Source organism: Chiloscyllium plagiosum, unplaced genomic scaffold (genome assembly GCF_037043375.1).
Source record: "Chiloscyllium plagiosum isolate Xiang-an unplaced genomic scaffold, Cpla_swu_hap1 HiC_scaffold_7, whole genome shotgun sequence".
Classification (NCBI taxonomy): Eukaryota; Metazoa; Chordata; class Chondrichthyes; order Orectolobiformes; family Hemiscylliidae; genus Chiloscyllium; species Chiloscyllium plagiosum.
In genome coordinates this window covers 51284200-51304395 of record NW_028270145.1, presented here as the reverse complement: position 1 = coordinate 51304395, position 20196 = coordinate 51284200, and the positions used below count along the sequence as shown (strand labels likewise).

The 20196-nt window shown below is 38.8% G+C and overlaps 1 protein-coding gene across 1 annotated transcript in view; it reads right to left on the bottom strand.

Moving 5' to 3' along the window:
- atf2 (activating transcription factor 2) overlaps positions 1 to 20196 on the bottom strand; it is a 155168-nt gene that overhangs the window by 42980 nt on the left and 91992 nt on the right. Inside the window, exon 9 of the mRNA XM_043693568.2 lies at positions 2180 to 2329. Within this exon, the coding sequence (XP_043549503.1) occupies positions 2180 to 2329 (150 nt within the window). The remainder of the gene's footprint in view (positions 1 to 2179; positions 2330 to 20196) is intronic.

Here is a 20196-nt window from a genome sequence, read left to right as displayed (position 1 = left end):
ACCAGTACCCTTCCACTGACACCCTCCTTCGACTGACTGAACTGGTCCTCACCCTGAACAACTTCTCTTTCCAATCCTCTCACTTCCTCCAAACCAGAGGAGTAGCCATGGGCCCCAGCTATGCCTGCCTCTTCGTAGGATATGTGGAACAGTCCATCTTCTGCAGCTACACTGACACCACCCCCCACCTTTTCCTCCGCTACATCGATGACTGTAGCGGCGCTGCCTCGTGCTCCCACGAGGACGTTGACCAGTTCATCCACTTTACCAACACCTTCCACCCCGACCTCAAATTCACCTGGACTGTCTCAGACTCCTCCCTCCCCTTCCTAGACCTTTCCATTTCTATCTCGGGCGACCGAATCAACACAGACATTTACTATAAACTGACCGACTCCCGCAGCTACCTAGACTACACCTCCTCCCACCCTGCCCCCTGTAAAAACGCCATCCCATATTCACAATTCCTTCTTCTCCGCCGCATCTGCTCCCAGGAGGACCAGTTCCAATACCGTACAACCCAGATGGCCTCCTTCTTCAAAGACTGCAATTTCCCCCCAGACGTGATTGACGATGCCCTCCACCGCATCTCCTCCACTTCCCGCTCCTCCGCCCTTGAGCCCCGCCCCTCCAACTGCCACCAGGACAGAACCCCACTGGTCCTCACCTACCACCCCACCAACCTCCATATACAGCGTATCATCCGCCATCATTTCCGCCACCTCCAAACGGACCCCACCACCAGGGATATATTTCCCTCCCCTCCCCTATCAGCGTTCCGAAAAGACCACTCCCTCCGTGACTCCCTCGTCATGTCCACACCCCCCACCAACCCAACCTCCACTCCTGGCACCTTCCCCTGCAACCGCAAGAAATGCAAAACTTGCACCCACACCTCCCTCCAAGGCCCCAAGGGATCCTTCCATATCCGTCACAAATTCAACTGCACCTCCACACACATCATTTATTGCATCTGCTGCACCCGATGTGGCCTCCTCTATATTGGGGAGACAGGCCGCTTACTTGCGGAACGTTTCAGAGAACACCTCTGGGACACCCCGACCAACCAACCCAACCACCCCGAGGCTCAACACTTCAACTCCCCCTCCCACTCCACCAAGGACATGCAGATCCTTGGACTCCTCCATCGCCAGACCATAGCAACACGATGGTTGGAGGAAGAGCGCCTCTTCTGCCTAGGAACCCTCTAACCACAGGGGATGAACTCCAATTTCTCCAGTTTCCTCATTTCCCCTCCCCCCACCTTGTCTCAGTCAAATCCCTCGAACTCAGCACCGCCTTCCTAACCTGCAATCTTCTTCCTGACCTCTCCGCCCCACCCCCACTGTGGCCTATCACCCTCACCTTGACCTCCTTCCACCTATCGCATTTCCAATGCCCCTCCCCCAAGTCCCTCCTTCCTAACTTTTATCTTAGCCTGCTGGACACACTTTCCTCATTCCTGAAGAAGGGCTTATGCCCGAAACGTCGATTCTCCTGCTCCTTGGATGCTGCCTGACCTGCTGCGCTGTTCCAGCAACACATTTTCAGCTATTAAACTAAATGGGATAAGTAAATTTTGTTAAGTTACCTGAACCTAAATTGCGGAAAGGAATGGGTTTAAATTATTAAGATAAATTTCAGGAATACCATCAAGAACAGAGCTCCAGGATATGAAACCAGGTGCCAAATCCAAAATAATGGTTGACACAAGGTGATCAACCAGCACTATAGGAACCCCATGTAACACAGAAAGAGCTGAAAAAAGCTACTCTTCAAACAAAGAATGATAAATATACAACATTAATTCTTGGATTCAGCATTGAAAATAACATTTCCAGAATCATTTTAGCAATACTTGGATATGATAATCAATGACTTTTAGGATGTTTTCAGATGAAAGAGCTAAGTTAGGCTGACTAGTTTCTTTTAATCTGTAAATAACTGGTTAGTTTCACAACTGGCATATGATTAGGTTTCTATCATTGGAATTAATATAACATTATTAAAAAGTTAGAACCGTTCAGGGTAGCATTGCAGTAATCCAGGAAACTTAGGGTTTTGTTTTTAATTCGTAAAACTTTTTTCTCTTAACATACGGGCCAACTCAAAAATTTAGCATGGATTAGTTTTAAGAAAGAGAAAACTATTGTATATTTTATAAAACTTTCTTCCTTACCATTGGTTGAGTAGTGGAAGTTGCAACTTCCTGCAGTGACTGTGGATGTGCTTCCTTTGATTGAATCCTCATTGTGCCACTTGCTTGACCAATGGAATTATTACCATTAGTAACCTGAGGGAGCTGTTGTGTTAAAGCTGCCTTCAGTCGCTGCAAAAAAAACAAACCAAACCAGCAGTTTCACTGGTATACCAAAATATATCAGTTAAGATTCAAGAGAATATACAAATACGTAAAATCTAAGTCTGTATCCAGTACAGTATTAAGCAAACTTTGGAAATGTCTTCGACTAACCATGATTTTACAAACTAAGTTCACAATGCAATGATCTCTAGATATATGATGGTACTCTAAACTCAGGGTCATTTTGTGTGTAAGAATGAATTGTATTTTAATCATTTAACTTATTGGTGCATTGTGTTAAATAAAAACTGTAAATTTCTAAGTTATATCAGGTTTCGAATTCCCATCCAGGTGTCAATTCAGAATAAAATATTTCATCACTGCATATTCCCTAACACAGCTTCAAAATTAGCTTCGCTATTATGTAGCGGCAAGGGACATCATTGGTTTAGATGGCTTGCCTCTTATTCTGAGCTAACATTGTCAGTGATCATAACGTAGAATATATCCCCAAAACATCCTCATCAACTAGATGACGATGACTATTATTATGACCAATCTCATCAAATGTAATGTGAATGGGGAATGTGTCTTATTTGAGGTAAATTAGATATTTTCACCTTTTCTCACCATCATTTACAAAATTTACAAATGAACAGTGATGATTTGTACTTTATGCATACTAATTGTAACCCATAAAGTAAAAGGGTACACCCCACGTAGAGTAGGATCATCTTTCTTTTTTCTCCCAAATAATCTAAGAGATTTTTCCACCTAATTCAAATTAAAATCTCTTCAACCTACAGTCTAAAAGCAATAAATTGATTCTGATGTGATGGAAAAATGAATTCTGTTGAGATTGTTTAACCTTAATTGTATAATTACCAATCTTATGCATATATCTGCATTTTCCTAAAGAAATCAAGATTTCTATCCAAAAGTCAATGCTTGGGAATACTCAAGGGGCAAGGGTTTATCTTTTTTGATAATACCTCGATAGTGGAACTTTTATTTAGGTGTACATATATTTTATTAGTTTCACAAAAATATTTAACATATTTTAATAGTATCCCACAATTGAAGATGACAAAGTAGATGCTGTTTTATTTTTAAGCATATTAAGCACAATGGCTGCGATTTTATGGCCAAGACAAGTCCCAGTGTGGGGATTGAATGCAGGTTTTGAGATCATGCAAATGGATAGTAGCAATCCTCCCAGCGTGATCTGCTGTCCAATTAAGAATGGTGCATTGCCTGCTCATTATGCCAGCCAGCAGGCTGGTACCACAGAGAAAGTTGGCCATTGTTTAGGCTGGTCGGAGAATAAGAGGACTCCTCGCAGGTGTGTTTGACAATATTTTCTTTGCAGGCGTTAGTCAGGGAGACCCTGTTAATTAGAGGAGTTGTGCCTCAGGAAGTGACAGCAGAACTGTCCTTTGCTGCCAAGGATCCCCTCTATAAGTAACATAGCTGCCGAATGGGATAACTACCCAAAAAACGCTAATGGGAGGCTGCAACCAAGCAGCTCAGAGTCTCCAAATATAGTGAGGTTTCTGCCACTGGCAATAATTTTTTTTTTGTGTAATTTAGCCACGCCTGTTTCTGTCACTGGTAAAACAGTCAGAGTCATAGGATTGTACAAGAGGGAAATATACCCTTCTGTCCAACTTGTCCAAGCTGACCACATATCCCAAATTAATCTAGTTCCATTTGCCAGCATTTGGCCCATATTCCCCTAAACCCTTCTCATTCATGTCCCCATCCAGGTACCTTTTAAATGTTATAATTTTGTACCAGCGTCCACCACCTCTGGCAGCTCATTCCAAATACACGTCACCCTCTGTGTGAAAAAGTTGCCCCTCAGGTCCCTTTTAAATCTTTCCCCTCTCAGCTTAAACCTATGCCCTCTAGTTTTTGACTCTCCTACCCTGGGAAAAGACCTTGGCTCTTCACCCTATCCATGCCCCTCACAATTTTATAAATCCCTCAGCCTCCAATGCTCCAGGGAAAATAGCCCCAATCTATTCAGCCTCTCTCGATAGCTCAAACCCTTCAACCCTGGCAACATCCTTAAAAACATTTTCTGAACACTTTCAAGTTTCACAACATCTTTCCTGTAGTTGGAAGACCAGATTTGAATGCAGTATTCCGAAAGCAGCCTAACCAATGTCTTGAACAGCTGCAACATTACCTCCCAACTCCTATATACAATGCACTACTCAATAAAGGCAAGCATACCAAATACCTCCTTCACTACCCTGTCTACCTGCGACTCGGCCTTCAAGGAACTATGAACCTGCACTCCAAGTTCTCTTTGTTTGGCAACATTCCCCAGGACCTTATCATTAAGTCCTGCTCTGACTTTTCCTACCAAAATACAACACCTCCAAAGGTGAGACTTCACTGGGGGCTCTTGCTGGTATTTTACTGGACCTCATCACTGCTAGTCTGACTGGAAGGAGACTGGTAAAACTTTACTCTCTATATATTTTCAATTTCCCTATATTGTTACTCATCATGCTCTTTTTTTGTAAACCAAAAGGGAATAAGATGATCATTACCAGCCTGACTGTGCCACAAGGGGTACAATTTTAAGAGGGAAGGAGCTGTCTCATTTATTCCCCTTACTGTGAAATATATTACTTCAACCTAGTTGGGAATTAACTCAATCTAATCTGGTGTGGTTAGTGAAGCTGTAATATAGACAACCTCTCTCTTCATACAGGGTAAAAACAATTACTGCAGATACTGGAAACCAGATTCTGGATTAGTGGTGCTGGAAGAGCACAGAAGTTCAGGCAGCATCCCAGGACAGGCAAAATCCGAGGACAGGCAAAATCGATGTTTCGGGCAAAAGCCCTTCATCAGGAACGTCGATTTTGCGTGTCCTATCTCTCTTCATACAGTAGACTGTATTTAATTATAAGCTAGTTTCTGAATTATGTTATTTATTCTGTAGACAATGTAATATCAATTAAAGACCTGCCTTTGGATAGAGCACACATGATGATGATAATTGTAATACAAGATGTTCCTTAACCTGCCATTTTTCAGATTTAAATAACAAGTACAATGCTAAATCAGCTTTATAGCAAAGGTTTATTTTCAGATCCAGAAATATTAAATTTCCTTCAGCAGAAACAAAATTTTGCTCAATAAGTATTTTGCTTTTCCAATGTGCCTATTTGAATCAAAACAATGAACATTAGTTACAACAGAATACTGTTCATGAAAACATCTGCGATAAAGATTTTAAAATAAAGTCTATAGTTTGTTAAAAGTGCTTAATACTAGTATAAAAAGTATTTTTGTTATTCCAACAGTAAAGAAGTGAATAAAAAAGGTTAAATTATGGGTCTTTTGTATAACTAAATAAGAACTGTTTAACTATTCATGAAATTATGTAATCTCCTCCCATATCTGCTTTGGAATTACAAGACTGATTAAAGATTATTTCTAATATTTTATGTCTTTTCGATACATGATATATTTAAACTTGGCCATAAGATTCTTTTTAATAACTCTATTCACAGAGAAAAAAAAATGCAATCCATGACAAATTTTCAAACTATATCTCAACAGATTCTATGCATTAAGTTAGAAGTCTAACAGTCAAAATAAATTGTAAATTTTCACTTTTGAATCCAAGTCCAAACAATATACAGCACAATGACTTTTTTAAGCATTGTGTGCTAAACACCATACCTTTAAACTTTCAATATACAGTCACTTCCTGATTTTTCTGTTTCTACCATTAATAAAATGAACAGAAAACAACTAAATGCAATTGTTGGTTATGGTATTAAGCATCTATTTAAAAATTGCTAGGAATAGCATCAACATTGAGAATTCTCTATTTAGATCTGCTGGCAGAGAACATAACTGACAAAAACAAAATCATAAACATATGAAATGTATGCCAAAAAAGGGCTTTCATATCCCACGGCACACGATACACTGGTGAGATGATTAGCAACCTAGAGCATGAATAGCGCCACTAAAACAAAATAAAATGTATTTGAATAAATTTTTAATTTGAATATTTCAAACAAAATGTATTTATTTTCCAATAAAGTTTGGAACTAAAAATAGGCAACTCCAAGCTGGTAGATACTGAAAATCAAGTATCAGTGAAGCTTCCATTTTTAAATCTTAGCACTTGAATTCAAACTTTTAATCATGTTAAGATTACTTCAGAAAATACTTTAGAATTAAAATTTAAAAGCAAAAAAGTCATATAATTTTAAATGACAAAGCCCACAATTCTCAATGTTCAAAGTTTGTGCGAAGATTTGTAGCTCGGGTGCTCGTTGTTGTGGTTCTGTTCGCCGAGCTGGAAGTTTTTGTTGCAAACGTTTCGTCCCCTGGCTAGGCGACATCATCAGTGTTTGGGAGCCTCCTGCGAAGTGCTTCTTTGATGTTTCCTCCGGTGTTTATAGTGGTCTGTCCCTGCCGCTTCGGTTGTCAGTTTCAGCTGTCCGCTGTAGTGGTTGGTATATTGGGTCCAGGACAGCTAACAATCCGCATACATGAACATCAACTAGCCACGAAACGACACGACCAGCTATCCTTAGTAGCCACACACACAGACAACAAGCAACATGAATTCGACTGGGACAATACTACTATCATAGGCAAGCCAGACAGAGAACAGCCAGGGAATTCCTAGAGGCATTGCATTCATTCACAAACTCCATCAACAAACACATCGACCTGGACCCAATATATCAACCACTACAGTGGACAGCTGAAACTGACAACCGAAGCGGCAGGGACAGACCACTATAAACACCGGAGGAAACATCAAAGAAGCGCTTCGCAGGAGGCTCCCAAGCACTGATGATGTCACCTAGCCAGGGGACGAAACGTTTGCAACAAAAACTTCCAGCTCGGCAAACAGAATCTCAATGTTTGTCAATATATGTTTTTCAGCATCAAACTGAAGAGTATGAGAAGTGATAAAGAAGTTTTTTAAAAAATGACTGCTTTCAGATTAATCATCTTTAACAAGTTCTGGTTGTTCAAGACTGTTGATTTTGATTGTTCTTTTTGCGGAAGCACGATAGAGATTTGTGATTGCTTTTCTTCTCACATGCTGGACCACTAAAAGTTTTAATTCTTAAGCTTTATCAGCCATTTAAAAGTTATCAGTTATGCAAAATTGTTCAAGCATCCACCAAATTTGACACTTCATACTTTAACCTTTCTGAATAGTGAACTACCTATTTTTATATCCGTAACTGATTATGTTCTTCCTTGTTGCATAGCATCAGTTACACATGTACCAGCAATCATTACATCTGATGACAATCTTCGGTAAGCTTCATTGCACTACAGCTGTATTAGCTGCCAACTATTCATCTGAATAGATTTAACCAATTTCAGGGTATTCTTTAATTTCATGGATCAAATCAGATTTATATGCTACACAGGACTTTTCCATTCAGATAATGAATACCTACACAAAAATGTTGCAATTAGAATAAAGGTAGTCAAAACCGAGGCAGCATACTGTTTCATTTAAAATAGATATATTTCATTGGAAAAATTCGCAGCTTGTGTGAAATTTACCCCACAAATTAAATCCAAAAATGAAAAATATTTCAAAGAACTAAAAGTCCATTTATTTAACCTTTTAATTTCTAGGAGATATTTAAACAAGCATAATTTAACATGTAGTATGTTACAAAAGTATATGCTTCACCTACTTGCTTTATGTCACTTAACATATGTTATCCATGTACAGTGTCATGTGTAATCCAGCAGTGCAAGTTTTAAGTGTTGCAAGTGAAGCTATAGGGGTAATGCTCAAGATTGGATGAGAATAAATTGCCCAGAAAACCATTTGAACAACAATACTCATGAATGAATATTTTAATATTTGCAACAAGTAATTCGCTTTGAAGAATACTTCATTGCGGAAACATTACTGCCACCGACTAATTTTGACCCAATGTAAAATGGGCAGACAGTGAATCTTGTAATTGCCATTACATTGGAATTTCTGTCTTTCTGACTTCCAAACCGAATGCTGCTTCACCAAGAGTTTTGAATGACTGGTAATAAATAATTTTAACTCAACTCTATTTTATCATTAGATATAAATGTATGATTAAACTTTTATACACCATAAAAATACAAATTAGTTTGTTCAAACTGTTTCTAGCAAACTGCATTCAAAGATCTTACATGGTCAGATCTGTTATCTGCCACCTCTTTTGGCTACAGATATTCATATTTGTTCATTTGTGAGCATAATTCCTAAAGGATCTGTACGCTGTAAAAGGAATACAAGATATCTCTGTGAACACCTGCTAACATTCACTATGACTTTACTGTCACAACACTGTATTTTTGACAGGAGCAATATCACGTATCTTATCCCACTGGATTAGAAAAATCATTTTACAATTACAGATCTGAATACTGGAAAATGGAATTTATAGGAATGCCATGACTTGTTCAAGTTTTTATTTTCTTGTTTTCTGCTAAATTAATTACATTACTACTATTTCTAAATATTGCACAATATACTGATTAATTTAATATTGATATTTTACTGCTGCAATCAAGTAACATACTTTTAAAGATAAACTATATACAAATACTTAAGGTTTTTTTTTTAAATAAGGTATGAATCCTGAAAATATCTTTGGCTTTAAAATTCTGATTCATCTTCCTTTGCCAAAAATATCTGCTTAATTATGAATACACAACGTGTACTCTGTGTCACAATATGCAACAATTTTCTGATAGATCAGAGAGAAAAAATAATATTCATCAAAAGGACATATTTAGCTGTCATATTTTGGATAAATTTACAAAATTGTAACATAATTAAAGGAAGGGAAGAATTTAAAAACTTAGCTACTAATATCAATATTTAAAAATATTAAGCATTTTGTCACGGTTAACAAATATTCTTCTTATAGATCTTAGATTTAAAATAACAGCAATGCTTTGCTTCAAAAATGTTCTTAAAAACACACGATGAACACAGATTCTTGCTTATATTATTGGACTCTGGGCTACGTTTGTAAAAAAATGTTTTAACTATGGAAAAAAAGTTACAGCTTGACAGTTATTTTGAAGTTGTTAATTTTGCAATTCCTCATGGTCGAAATATTATGTAAAATCAAGATAACATTTTTAATGAATACATTCACAAAATCTAGTTTCCATCTATTGCCTGTTTTTTTTTTACCTTTATTTTTATCAATATTATCCTAATTAAAAGGAGTGGTAGCCACTAAATTACTAGTCAATGAAATGCACATTATATTTATCTGCCTGTCCAATTCATATAACTAATAGAAAAAGGCCAACACAAATGCTCCTCACATTTTAATTTACCTTTTTGAAAAAGCTTCACAAATGAGTACACTACCATTTTCTAGAGTAACAGAGCCTCTTTTTGGTGGCAGAAACCAATCTGTCAACAGAATTTGCTCAGTATATGGTTCCTCTCTAACCAGACAGCTTACAGAGAAAGATATTAAGCTCCTGAAACAATCCATGAAAAGTCAAATCCATATTTCATATCTGCCATAAAAACTCATCAGTGTAATAACCCCCTCTTCTCTTGGGTGTTATCATACCATCTGCTGCTATATTACTTATCTTTATTTTGCAACTAATTAACAGCATAATCTTCTAAATTCAGCAAGTTAATTATCATTATTGTGGTCTTTGCAGCATCATCAGTCCTTCTGAAGCAATGTCTCTCCACCCCCAGAGAATGTGTGTAAATGAAGCAGGTTGGGAGAGGGTCTGTTTCCTTGGAGCAGGCTCATTAGGTGTTTGCTGATGAGCTCGGCATGCAGGGAAGCAGGTCACAAGAATTCTGCTGAACATGAGGTTCCATACTGGGCTCAGTCTGCTTAATGTATGTTTTTGAACCTTTGCCAAGTTGCCCTCTGTCAGCTCTCACTAGAATGTACCCTACAGCAAACACTGTTGGCTGCCCACTGTGTGCAAAGCAATTCCTCAGTTTGTCACAGGAATCTTTATGTATAGATATCTACAGGAGCAATAGCTGCTTATAACTAAAACAATAACCAAGCTTTTCCCTAGGCAGCTTAAGAGTTACATCCGCAAATTCTTAATCACCTAATAAGGATGGTCAAAAGTCTACAGTTGACAGCAACATATTCTGTACATATACAATGGTAAATGCATTTCAAAACACACATAATATGCTTTATTCTTCTTCCTAAAGGACTTCTGATTGTTAAAGTTAATAGTTTGCTCCCATTCAATTCAAAATTAAAAAGTGTAGTCCGTAATAATGAATGTTATTTCCATCCTCAGTAAATTGATTAACCCACAGTCAAGATGCTAGCTAAAGACTTCCAAAGCTTGTCCTGTGTGATATCACCTCTGAGATATTTTGTTCTGTTTGTCAATTGATGGAAATTCAATGCAACAGGAGATAGTTATTCTTCCAGCTGTTTCTCCCGATCTTTGTAAACGCCTTGAACCTATAATACCCTTGTCACCTATTTCCAAAGCTTGTAGCCAAGCTCTAAAAATATAGAGGTGTATGTTCTTTCTAACCACGAGGGCAACAACCTGGTGAGCATATGAATCAACAGTTATTGTTATCCAAAGTCATCTGGCCAAGAATCACTGCCACTCTGCACTCTCAACATTCTGACATCCAAATCTCCCTCTCCACCACGTTGATTAGACTGCTTATCTAACAGCCAGATCTTTGGCAGCAAGACAAGCACCTCTCATCTTTTTCTCAGGCTGAACCATGATGTTTGCACTTCAACATACTGAGCCATGTTATTAATGGCATATTCTCTCTATCAGAGTCTACCTTCGTTCACTTCTGAAACCACACCCCCACTGCCCATCTTTACTGAAATCATAACTTATGCCTTTGATACCTGTTGATTGATTTACTCAAATGCTTCTTGACTATTCTCCTATTCCTTAATCTTCGCAAACCTCATGGTTCCTTATGTTGCTAATACGAATACCAATATTAATTACTCAAACATGAATTACTGCATAGATGTGCTTCTCCCAAACTTTGTAAATGCCTTGAACCTATAATACCCTTGTCACCTATTTCCAGAGTTTTCTAATCCTTTTGACTCCACTCTCTTTTGTGTCATCCCTTTCCAGTTTACTGATGACATACTAGTGGTTCATAGCTGGACATGAAATGTAACATGCCCTTGTTCAACAATGCATTTAATGCAAAGTCACCTCCCTTTATAAGTTCCAACATTTTTCTATTCATTCATGGGATGTAGCCTTTGTTGGCTGGGACAACACTTATTGCCCATCCTTCATTATAAAGATGGTGTTGAGCTGCCTTCTTGACTTGGTGCTATCCAGAGATGGAGATATATCCATAATACTGTTAGGGAGGATTTTGACCTGACATCACTGAAGGAATGGCAATATATATCCAAGTCAGGATTGTGAGCAGTTGAGGGAACTTGCAGATGGCCTTTCCCATCTATCTTCAGCCTTTATAGATGGTAGTGGTCATGGGTTTTGAAGGTGAGGTCTAAGGAGTTGTGGTAAATTTCTGCAGTCAACCTTGTAAAGCCACATATTGTTCTTACTGTGCGGCAGTGAAGTGAGTGAATGTTTGAGGATGTGGTACCGATCAAGCATACTGATGTGTCTTGGCTAATTTCAAAGTTCTTGAACTTAGTTGTGACCACAGAAGAGGGGCAAGGAAAGGTCATCCCACCGAACTCGGTTGTGACAATATCTGAAGAAACTCTGGATATAGCAGTTGTTTAAAATATTTTCAGGATTACTTCTCTCCCTTTCATTTGGCATATCACTTCTTCAAGAGTCCTGGCATATTTATTTCTGTGTGTCAATCCGCAATGATGTCCATAGTGGCTATTATCACAACTCTTCTATCTATCTGCATTATTAATTCATCTATTTTGTTGTGAATGCTTTGTGCATTTAAACATAGCCTTTAGCTTGAAACCATTTCCTCTGAAGTTAACTTAATCTTAATGTTTAATTGGAGTACTGCTGGCTTATATAAAATGTGGGATCAACAACTAGAATGAAGGGGAGAAATTTCACCAAAGTGAAAGGACAGACAATTTTGGATGGAAACGCTAAAGACTTCCAGTCCATGCATGACGACATCCCTTATCTAATTAATGGATAAGCTAACCATCAATTGTATCGTAGTACAGGGTACTACAGGTCATCATTCAAATCAAAAAAGGAACAATCACATTGCTGGGAGTGTATTATAAGCTTCCTAATAGTCGTTGAGAAACAAAGAAGCAGATATGTAGATAAATTTCAGAGAAGTGTTAGGTAATAGGGTAGTGGTGATAGGGAATTTTAATTTCCCTGAAGCTAACTGTGAAGGGAATACATGATGAACAGTAGGACCCTGGGAAGCACTGAGGATAAGAGGCATGCATATCAGAATTCAGTTACATTGATCAATGTAGGACATATATAGGCAGAACTAAGAACAAGATTTTGCTGAAAGAGTTTGAGGAGCTAGCATCAAAATTACACACACAATTTCACTGTTATAGATCAAATGGATTATTATCTGAAAAAAGGGTCAAACAATTAGAAGGTTAAACGCATGGCTGAAAAAGTCGTGCGGGAGGCAAGGATTTCAGTTTAAGGGAACCTGCACCAAAGTGCTGAAAGAGAGCTGTTCCTGGGTTTGGTCTTCCCTTAAACCTGGCTGGGATCATTGTCCAACAAAGTTTTAAAAAATAAAGCAGTAGACGGACCTTAAAACTAATGAGAGTTGGGAGAATTCAGGAAAAAAAGAGTCATGCCAAAGCTTTACAATAAAGCAATGATTTTAGTTTTAAAAAAGACAGTGGGTCATAAAGGAAATACAATTGGCTCTACTATAAAGTGGTAGTTCCATTCTCATGCAATCCCATGTATTAAGAAAACCATATAATAGCAGCACCATTTAAAAAATTTGTGCTTTCAAAACAGTGTTCCCAATTCATCAGTTGCTTTACAACAAATTTGCATTAACGAAATGCATGTTATAGCAGAATGACCTGTAAAATAGGAAATTAGTGACCAAGATGATATTACAGGAAAAGAGAAAAAGGTTTAAGGCTTTTATATAAGCTGGGAAATAAATATCTCAATATAAATATTCTTGGTTTATAGAAGTGATAAGTAAATTGGAAAATAAGAGGAGTAGTCCCAAGAATCCAGGATGGAGACATCTCAACCAGAGAAATCAAAATTTGGAATCAGTTTTGATAGACCCATGACCAATAAGGGGGAAGATAACATTGGCTGAAATAGTTTATAAACCCCAACAGCAGTTGTTAGGCAGAGTGAAAATCAGGGAACTGAGGTGGATGTAACAAGGGCGATATAATAATCATGGGGAACCACAATTTCACACAAACTAGGCAAATTAATGGTGTGAAGTACAAGTTCATGGAACATATTCAAGATGGTCTTCAAGATCAATATGACAATGAACTGATTGGCTTCTATTTTAAAACAAAAACAAATTTCTGGAGAGAAAACAGAGTTAACGTTTAATTCTGAAGCATCAATAGACTTTTTAAGATTAGATTAGATTACTTACAGTGTGGAAACAGGCCCTTCGGCTCAACAAGTCCACACCGACCCTCCGAAGAGCAACCCATCCAGACCCATTGCCCTATGGGCAATTTAGCATGGCCAATTCACCTAACCTGCACACTTTTTTTTGGGACTGTGGGAGGAAACCGGAGTACCCGGAGGAAACCCGGGGAGAATGTGCAAACTCCACACAGACAGTTGCCTGAGGTGGGAATTGAACCCGGGTCTCTGGCGCTGTGAGGCAGCAGTGCTAACCACCGTGCCACCGTGCCGTCCATAAATGTCAGCTCTTTCTCTCCATAGCTAATTTCTGTTTTGCTTCAGATTTTCAGCATCCACAGATCTTTGTTTTAATTTAGGTTCTATTTTAGTAATGATGAGGTGGTGCTGGTGTTGGACTGGGTGGACAAAGTTAAAAATCACACAACACCAGGTTATAGTCCAACAGGTTTATTTGAAAGTACTAGCTTTGGGAGCGCTGCTCTTTTATCAAGTAGCTTTCTGACGAAGGAGCAGTGCTCCGAAAGCTTGTACTTCCAAATAAACCAGTTGGATTATAAACTGGTGGCGTGTGATTTTTAGTTATTTTAGTAAGGCTGTTTGAGTCTTAGTGTTATGCAAATAGATATGATTAATTAATAACTGTTATCCTTTTTGAGTTACTAGTGACAAATCATAACAGGTTGATAATAATATGATAAAATTTTATGTTGAGTTTATGATTTAGGTGAATTTTTGTAACAGGACCCGTGAATTCAGATTTGTAAGAGGGAAGCCACATTTGAAGATTCATTCGACATTTTTGATGTGGTAACGAGGAGGATGAATTAGGAAGAACCAATGGATTCGATGCATTTGGATTTTCTTTAAAAAAAATTGGGTAATATATTAATTTAGATTGAGGATTGATAAGCAGAGGATACAAATAGCAAGAATAAAAGGGCCAAGTTAGGTTACTAGGTTTTAAACTAGAGAGGTAATATGGGTATCAGCGCTCGGTTCAGTCCCCTACAATGTAACTCAATGAACTAGATAGGGGAACTAAAGTAATATGTTCAGTTTGCTGATGATGCAAAGTTAGGTGAATTTAAAAAAAAGTGGCTAGTAAGATCACTGATGCTTTGGTTTTAATTATCAAAATTTCTTCGATTCAGGAAAGAGCCTGTTAAATTGGAAGGTAGTAAACCTAATTCCTTTATTCAAAGAGTAAGGAAGACAGAAAGCAGGAAAGTACAAGTCAGTCAGCCTAACCTCTGTCACAGGGAAATGTTGGAAGCTATTACCAAATAACTTATATTGGGGCACTTAGCTGAATTCCAGGTAATCAGGCAGAATTCACAGGCTTTTATTGAAGGGAAATCATGTTTACCAATCAATTAGCACTCTTTGAGGAATAACACATGCTGTGAATAAAGAGAAACAAGTGAATGCACTGTACTTAGATTTCCAGAAGACATTTGATAAAATGCTAGATAAAAGCTTACCGCAGAAAATAGAAGTTCATGGTGTAGTGGGTAACATATTGGCATGGATAAAAGATTGGTTGGCTAATGAAGAAAGTAGGTATAAATTTTCAGGTTGGCAACAAATATTGTGCCACCAGGATTGAAGCTGGGTCTTTGCTTACAATGTATATAAATTACTTGGATAAAGGAACACAAGGTACGGTTGCTAAGTTTACTGACGACATAAAGAGGTAGCAAAGTAAATTGTGGAAAGTGCATAAGGATGCTTCGGAGGGATACAGAAAGGTTACGTCAGTGGTCAAAGATGGAGTATAATGTGTTAAAATGTGAAATAGTCCATGTTTGCAGGTGGAACCAAAAGAAAACACATTAGCTGTATGATGAGAGATTGCAGAGCTCTGAGGAGCAGAGGAATCTGGACGTCCTAGTGCACAAATCACAAAACATTAGCACACAGATACAGCAAGTAAATAGGAAAGGTAATACAATGTCATAACTTATTTTGAGGGGGATCAAATTCAAAAGTTTGGGGGGTTCTGCTATACTTATCTAGGGCACCGGAGACCATATCTGGAGTACTTGGCATAGATTAGTCACCTTATTTAAGAAAGGAAGTAAATGCATTACATACAATTCAGAGAAGGTTTACTAGACCACCTAGAATGAGTAAGTTTTATACGAGGAAAGTTTGAACAGGCTAGGTTTATATCCACTGCAGTTTGGAAGAGAAAGGGGCAACTTGATTGAAATATATAAGAACCTGAGGAGTATTGATAAGGTAAATATGGGTTTCCATGCTTAAAAATCAGCAGTCACCTATTTAAAACAGAAATGAGATGTCATTTTTTTCTCACAGGTGGTCATGAATGTTTGAAACACTCTTCCTAAAAAGAGGGGTGGAAGCAGAGTTCTTGAATATTTTTAAGACAGGGATAGATAGATTCATATCAATCAAGGGATTCAGATGTTATTGGGGTAAGTAGGAATGCAGATGTGAGGTTACAAACATATCAACAAGATCTTAATGAATGGCAGAGCAAACGCAAGAGGGTAAGTGGCATATTGCTGCTTCTTGTTCGTATGTCTGTAAAAATATGCCATGAGAAAGCAAGGAGGCTGAAAGAAGATTAAGAAAGGATTGGACAGGAATATGGAAAGTAGAATACAACACTGGAAAATTTGAATTGATTAGTGTTGGTTAAAAATAGATAAGAAAACTATTTATCAAATATTTGGAAGACTGAAAAATGTTATCCAGAGGGATGTGCGTATTACTGTATTCAGATAACAAAGTTAACATGCATGTACAGACAGCAATTAAAGTAGCAAGCAGTACAATAGCCTTAATTACAAAGATAGTTGAGTAGAAGAGTCAAGAAGTTGTACTGCCATTACATTCAGTGTTGGTATGCTCACACATGGACCACTTGTGGAGTTTTGGAGTAATTTCTAAAGTACAGTATGCTTATCCCTGTGAGCATGGCAGATGTCTCAAGGGCATGTGGGCTTGGGACCTGAAATTTTGGAGGTGCAAGCTCTGAAGCAACAATGGCCACCACAAAGCTCTGCACCTTTCCTAGTCTCTCAGGTCTCCTCATGCGACTGCCTGCTTTTGTAATGCATCGCCTCTACAACCCCATACTCTCATTCCTCACTGACGGATCTAAACAATTTTCAAGCCTCACAATAGGAAAAGCATTTGAGAAGTCCTGCTGTAAGTTGTACATTTCTTTTAATTATGTAATTATCAATTTTCAGATATGAGAAATTTTTTCTAACCTCTGTCTTCCCATCCCTCCTTACTGCCATCTATGAATTCCCAAATTAAAGAGTTTCTATTGAAAGGGCCAAAACATGAAGTTGAGCCGCTTAGCAGCAAGTTCAGGAGAGAGGAATTCTGTGACTGGAAAAACAGGGAACAGCAGGACAAGAGAGGTACTGATGTAAGGGCCACAGTTGCTGTTCTAAATAGCGCTCAGTGGAAGAGGTTGGTGGTCGGCCACAGGTTAGCAAAAAGTCTAGCTGGATGCATCCTGGCTGGCCACGCTACCAACCTGGTGAAGTCACCTCAAAGGTTCAAAAAAAGTGTTGGAGGGGTTTGGAATTGTATGGGAGAAAGGCCACGTGGGAAGAACAACTTCAGGTACTTGGCTAATTGAAGATAAAGGATGGGGAAAAGCTTGTGGCTATAAGAGCTGCTCCTTGAGGTATTTTCAGTGTTGGAGCTGATTTCCTCGAATTCTAAGAGTAGTAATTACTGTTTTTAAGGTGCTGCATTGTTTTGGAACTTTGTGGGGAAAAAAGATCAAAACAATGGCACTTTAAAAAGGAGGAAGAGACACAAAGGCAGAGACCAAATGGAACTGATTCAAATGCTGTTGACTGACCCAGCAGTGTATCTGCATAGCTGCTGCTTTTGCTATTTGGTTTCAAGTATCTCTGGACATAGGAGTTTGTTGTAAGAAAAATAAACAAACCATGAAATTTACAGCTGACCTTGGAGAAACATGTATGGGGTAACTCATAGCAGAGGAGCAGTTAAGCTAGTTTTTAAGTATAATCTTACTGTTTTCGTAAATCTACAATAGTGAGTAGAGCGAGTTCTTTTTTGATGTGTTTTTATTGAGATCTATCCCTTGATTAAACTTTAAAAATACAAACCATTGTACTTAGCTAGCCTGGAGCAGTGTTTTTTGGAGCAGTAACTTTCTTCTGGGTCTGTAGATTGTTAAGGTGCAAAGATGACTTTTAGTAGAGTGATATGCTCTTCCTGTTGCATGTGTGAGATTAGGGACTGTTTCCATGTTACTGATGATTATGTCTGTAGCAACTGTGTTTGGTTGTTAATCCTATCGGATTGCATGGATCAACTGGAGTGGCAGAGGCAATAAAGAATTTACAGGAGGGAGGAGTGTGATGGAAGGTTGTTACAAGAAGGGAGATAAACCGAAGATACAGTAAAGTAGATGGGTGACTGACAGGAGACGTAGGAGAGGGAGGCAAGGAGTGCAGGAGTCTCCCGTAGCTATCCCCATCTCAGACAAGTTTGCTGTTTTGTAAAATGTAGGGGTGATGGGTTCTCAGGGGAACGTAGCACTGACAGCCAGGTTTCTGGCACTGAGATTGGTAATGAGGGGTATATCAGATTCCAAGCAAGCGATTGCGATAGGGGACTCCCCAGTCAGAGACACAGATATTTCTGCAGCAGACATTGAGACATCAGAATAGTGTGTTGCCTCCCTCGTGCCAGGATCAAGAATATTTTGGAGAGGGTGCAGAATATTCTCATAGGGAGAGGGACCAGCAGGAGGTCATTGTACCCATTGGAACTAACAACATGGGAAAGGAAAAGGATGACATTCTGAGGAGAGGAAGTTAGGCAGGAATTTAAAAAGTAGCTCCTGGAGGATAGTAATATCTGGATCACTCCTGGTGCCATGAGCTAGTGAGGGTAGGAATAGGAGAATACAGATGAATGCATGTCTGAGGACTGGTGCAGGGCAGACGGGTTTACATTTTTAGATCTTTGGAATCTCTTCTGGGATAGAAGTGACCTGTATAAGAAGGACAGATTGCACTTGAATTAAAAGGGGATTAATATACTGGAGAGGACAGTTGCTACAGCTGCTCAGAAGGATTTAAACTAGTAAGTGGAGCAGGGGCAACCTAGGGAGATAGTGAGGAAAGAGATCAGTCTGAGACTGGCACAGCTGTAAAAAGGAGCAAGTCAAATAGGCAGGCAGGAACAAAGCAGAGAATGAGGTAGGATTGTTAAATTAAACTGCATTTATTTCAATGCAAGAGGCCTAACAGGGAAGGCAGATGAATGCAGGGCATAGTTAGGAACATGGGACTGGGATATCATTGCAATTACACAGACATGGTTCGGAGATGGACAGGACTAGCAGCTTAATGTTTCAGGGTATAGATGTTATATAGAAAGTGGGACAAGAGGAGAAGGGGGGTGGCTTTTTTGATAAGGGGTATCATTACAACTGTACTTAGGGAGGATATTTCTAGGATTATGTCCAGGGAAGTTATTTAGGTGAACCTGAGAAAGGGATGATCATTTTATTAGGATTGTACTACAGACCCCCCCCCCAATAGTCAGCAGGAAATTGAGAAACAAATTTGTAAGGAGATCTCAGTTATCTCTAAGAATAACAGGGGTTATGGTAGGGGATTTTAACCTTCCAAACACAGACTGGGACTGTCATAGTGTTAAAGATTGAGAAGGAGAGGAATTTAAATGTGTACAAGAAAATGTTCTTATGCAGTATGTGAATGTACCTACCAGAGAAGGTACAAACCTTGAGCGACTCTTGGGAAATAAGGAAGGGCAGGTGGCCAAGGTGTCAGTGGAGGAGCACTTTGGGACCAGTGACCATAATTCTATTAGTTTTTAAATAGTGATGGAAAAGGCTAGACCGGATTGAATAGTTAAGGTTTCAGATTGGAATGAAGCCAATTTTGACAGTATTAAGCAAGAAGTTTCAACAGTTGATTAGGGATAGATGTTCACTGGTAAGAGATGGCTAGAAAATGGGAAGCCTTCAAAAATGAGATAACAGGATCTCATGGAATAAAGGGAGAATTAGCCATTTGGATGCAGAACTGGCTTGAAGGTTGAAGACACAGGGTGATGGTGTAGGGTTGCTTTTCAGACTGGAGGACTGCAACCAGCAGTGTGCCATGAGGATTGGTGCTGGATCCACTGCTTTTCATTATCTATATGAATGATTAGAGAATTGAACCCGGGTCTCTGGCGCTGTGAGGCAGCAGTGCTAACCACTGTGCCACCGTGCCACCCACACAGTCCCTAATTTAGATAAATGTGAGGTGCTCCATTTT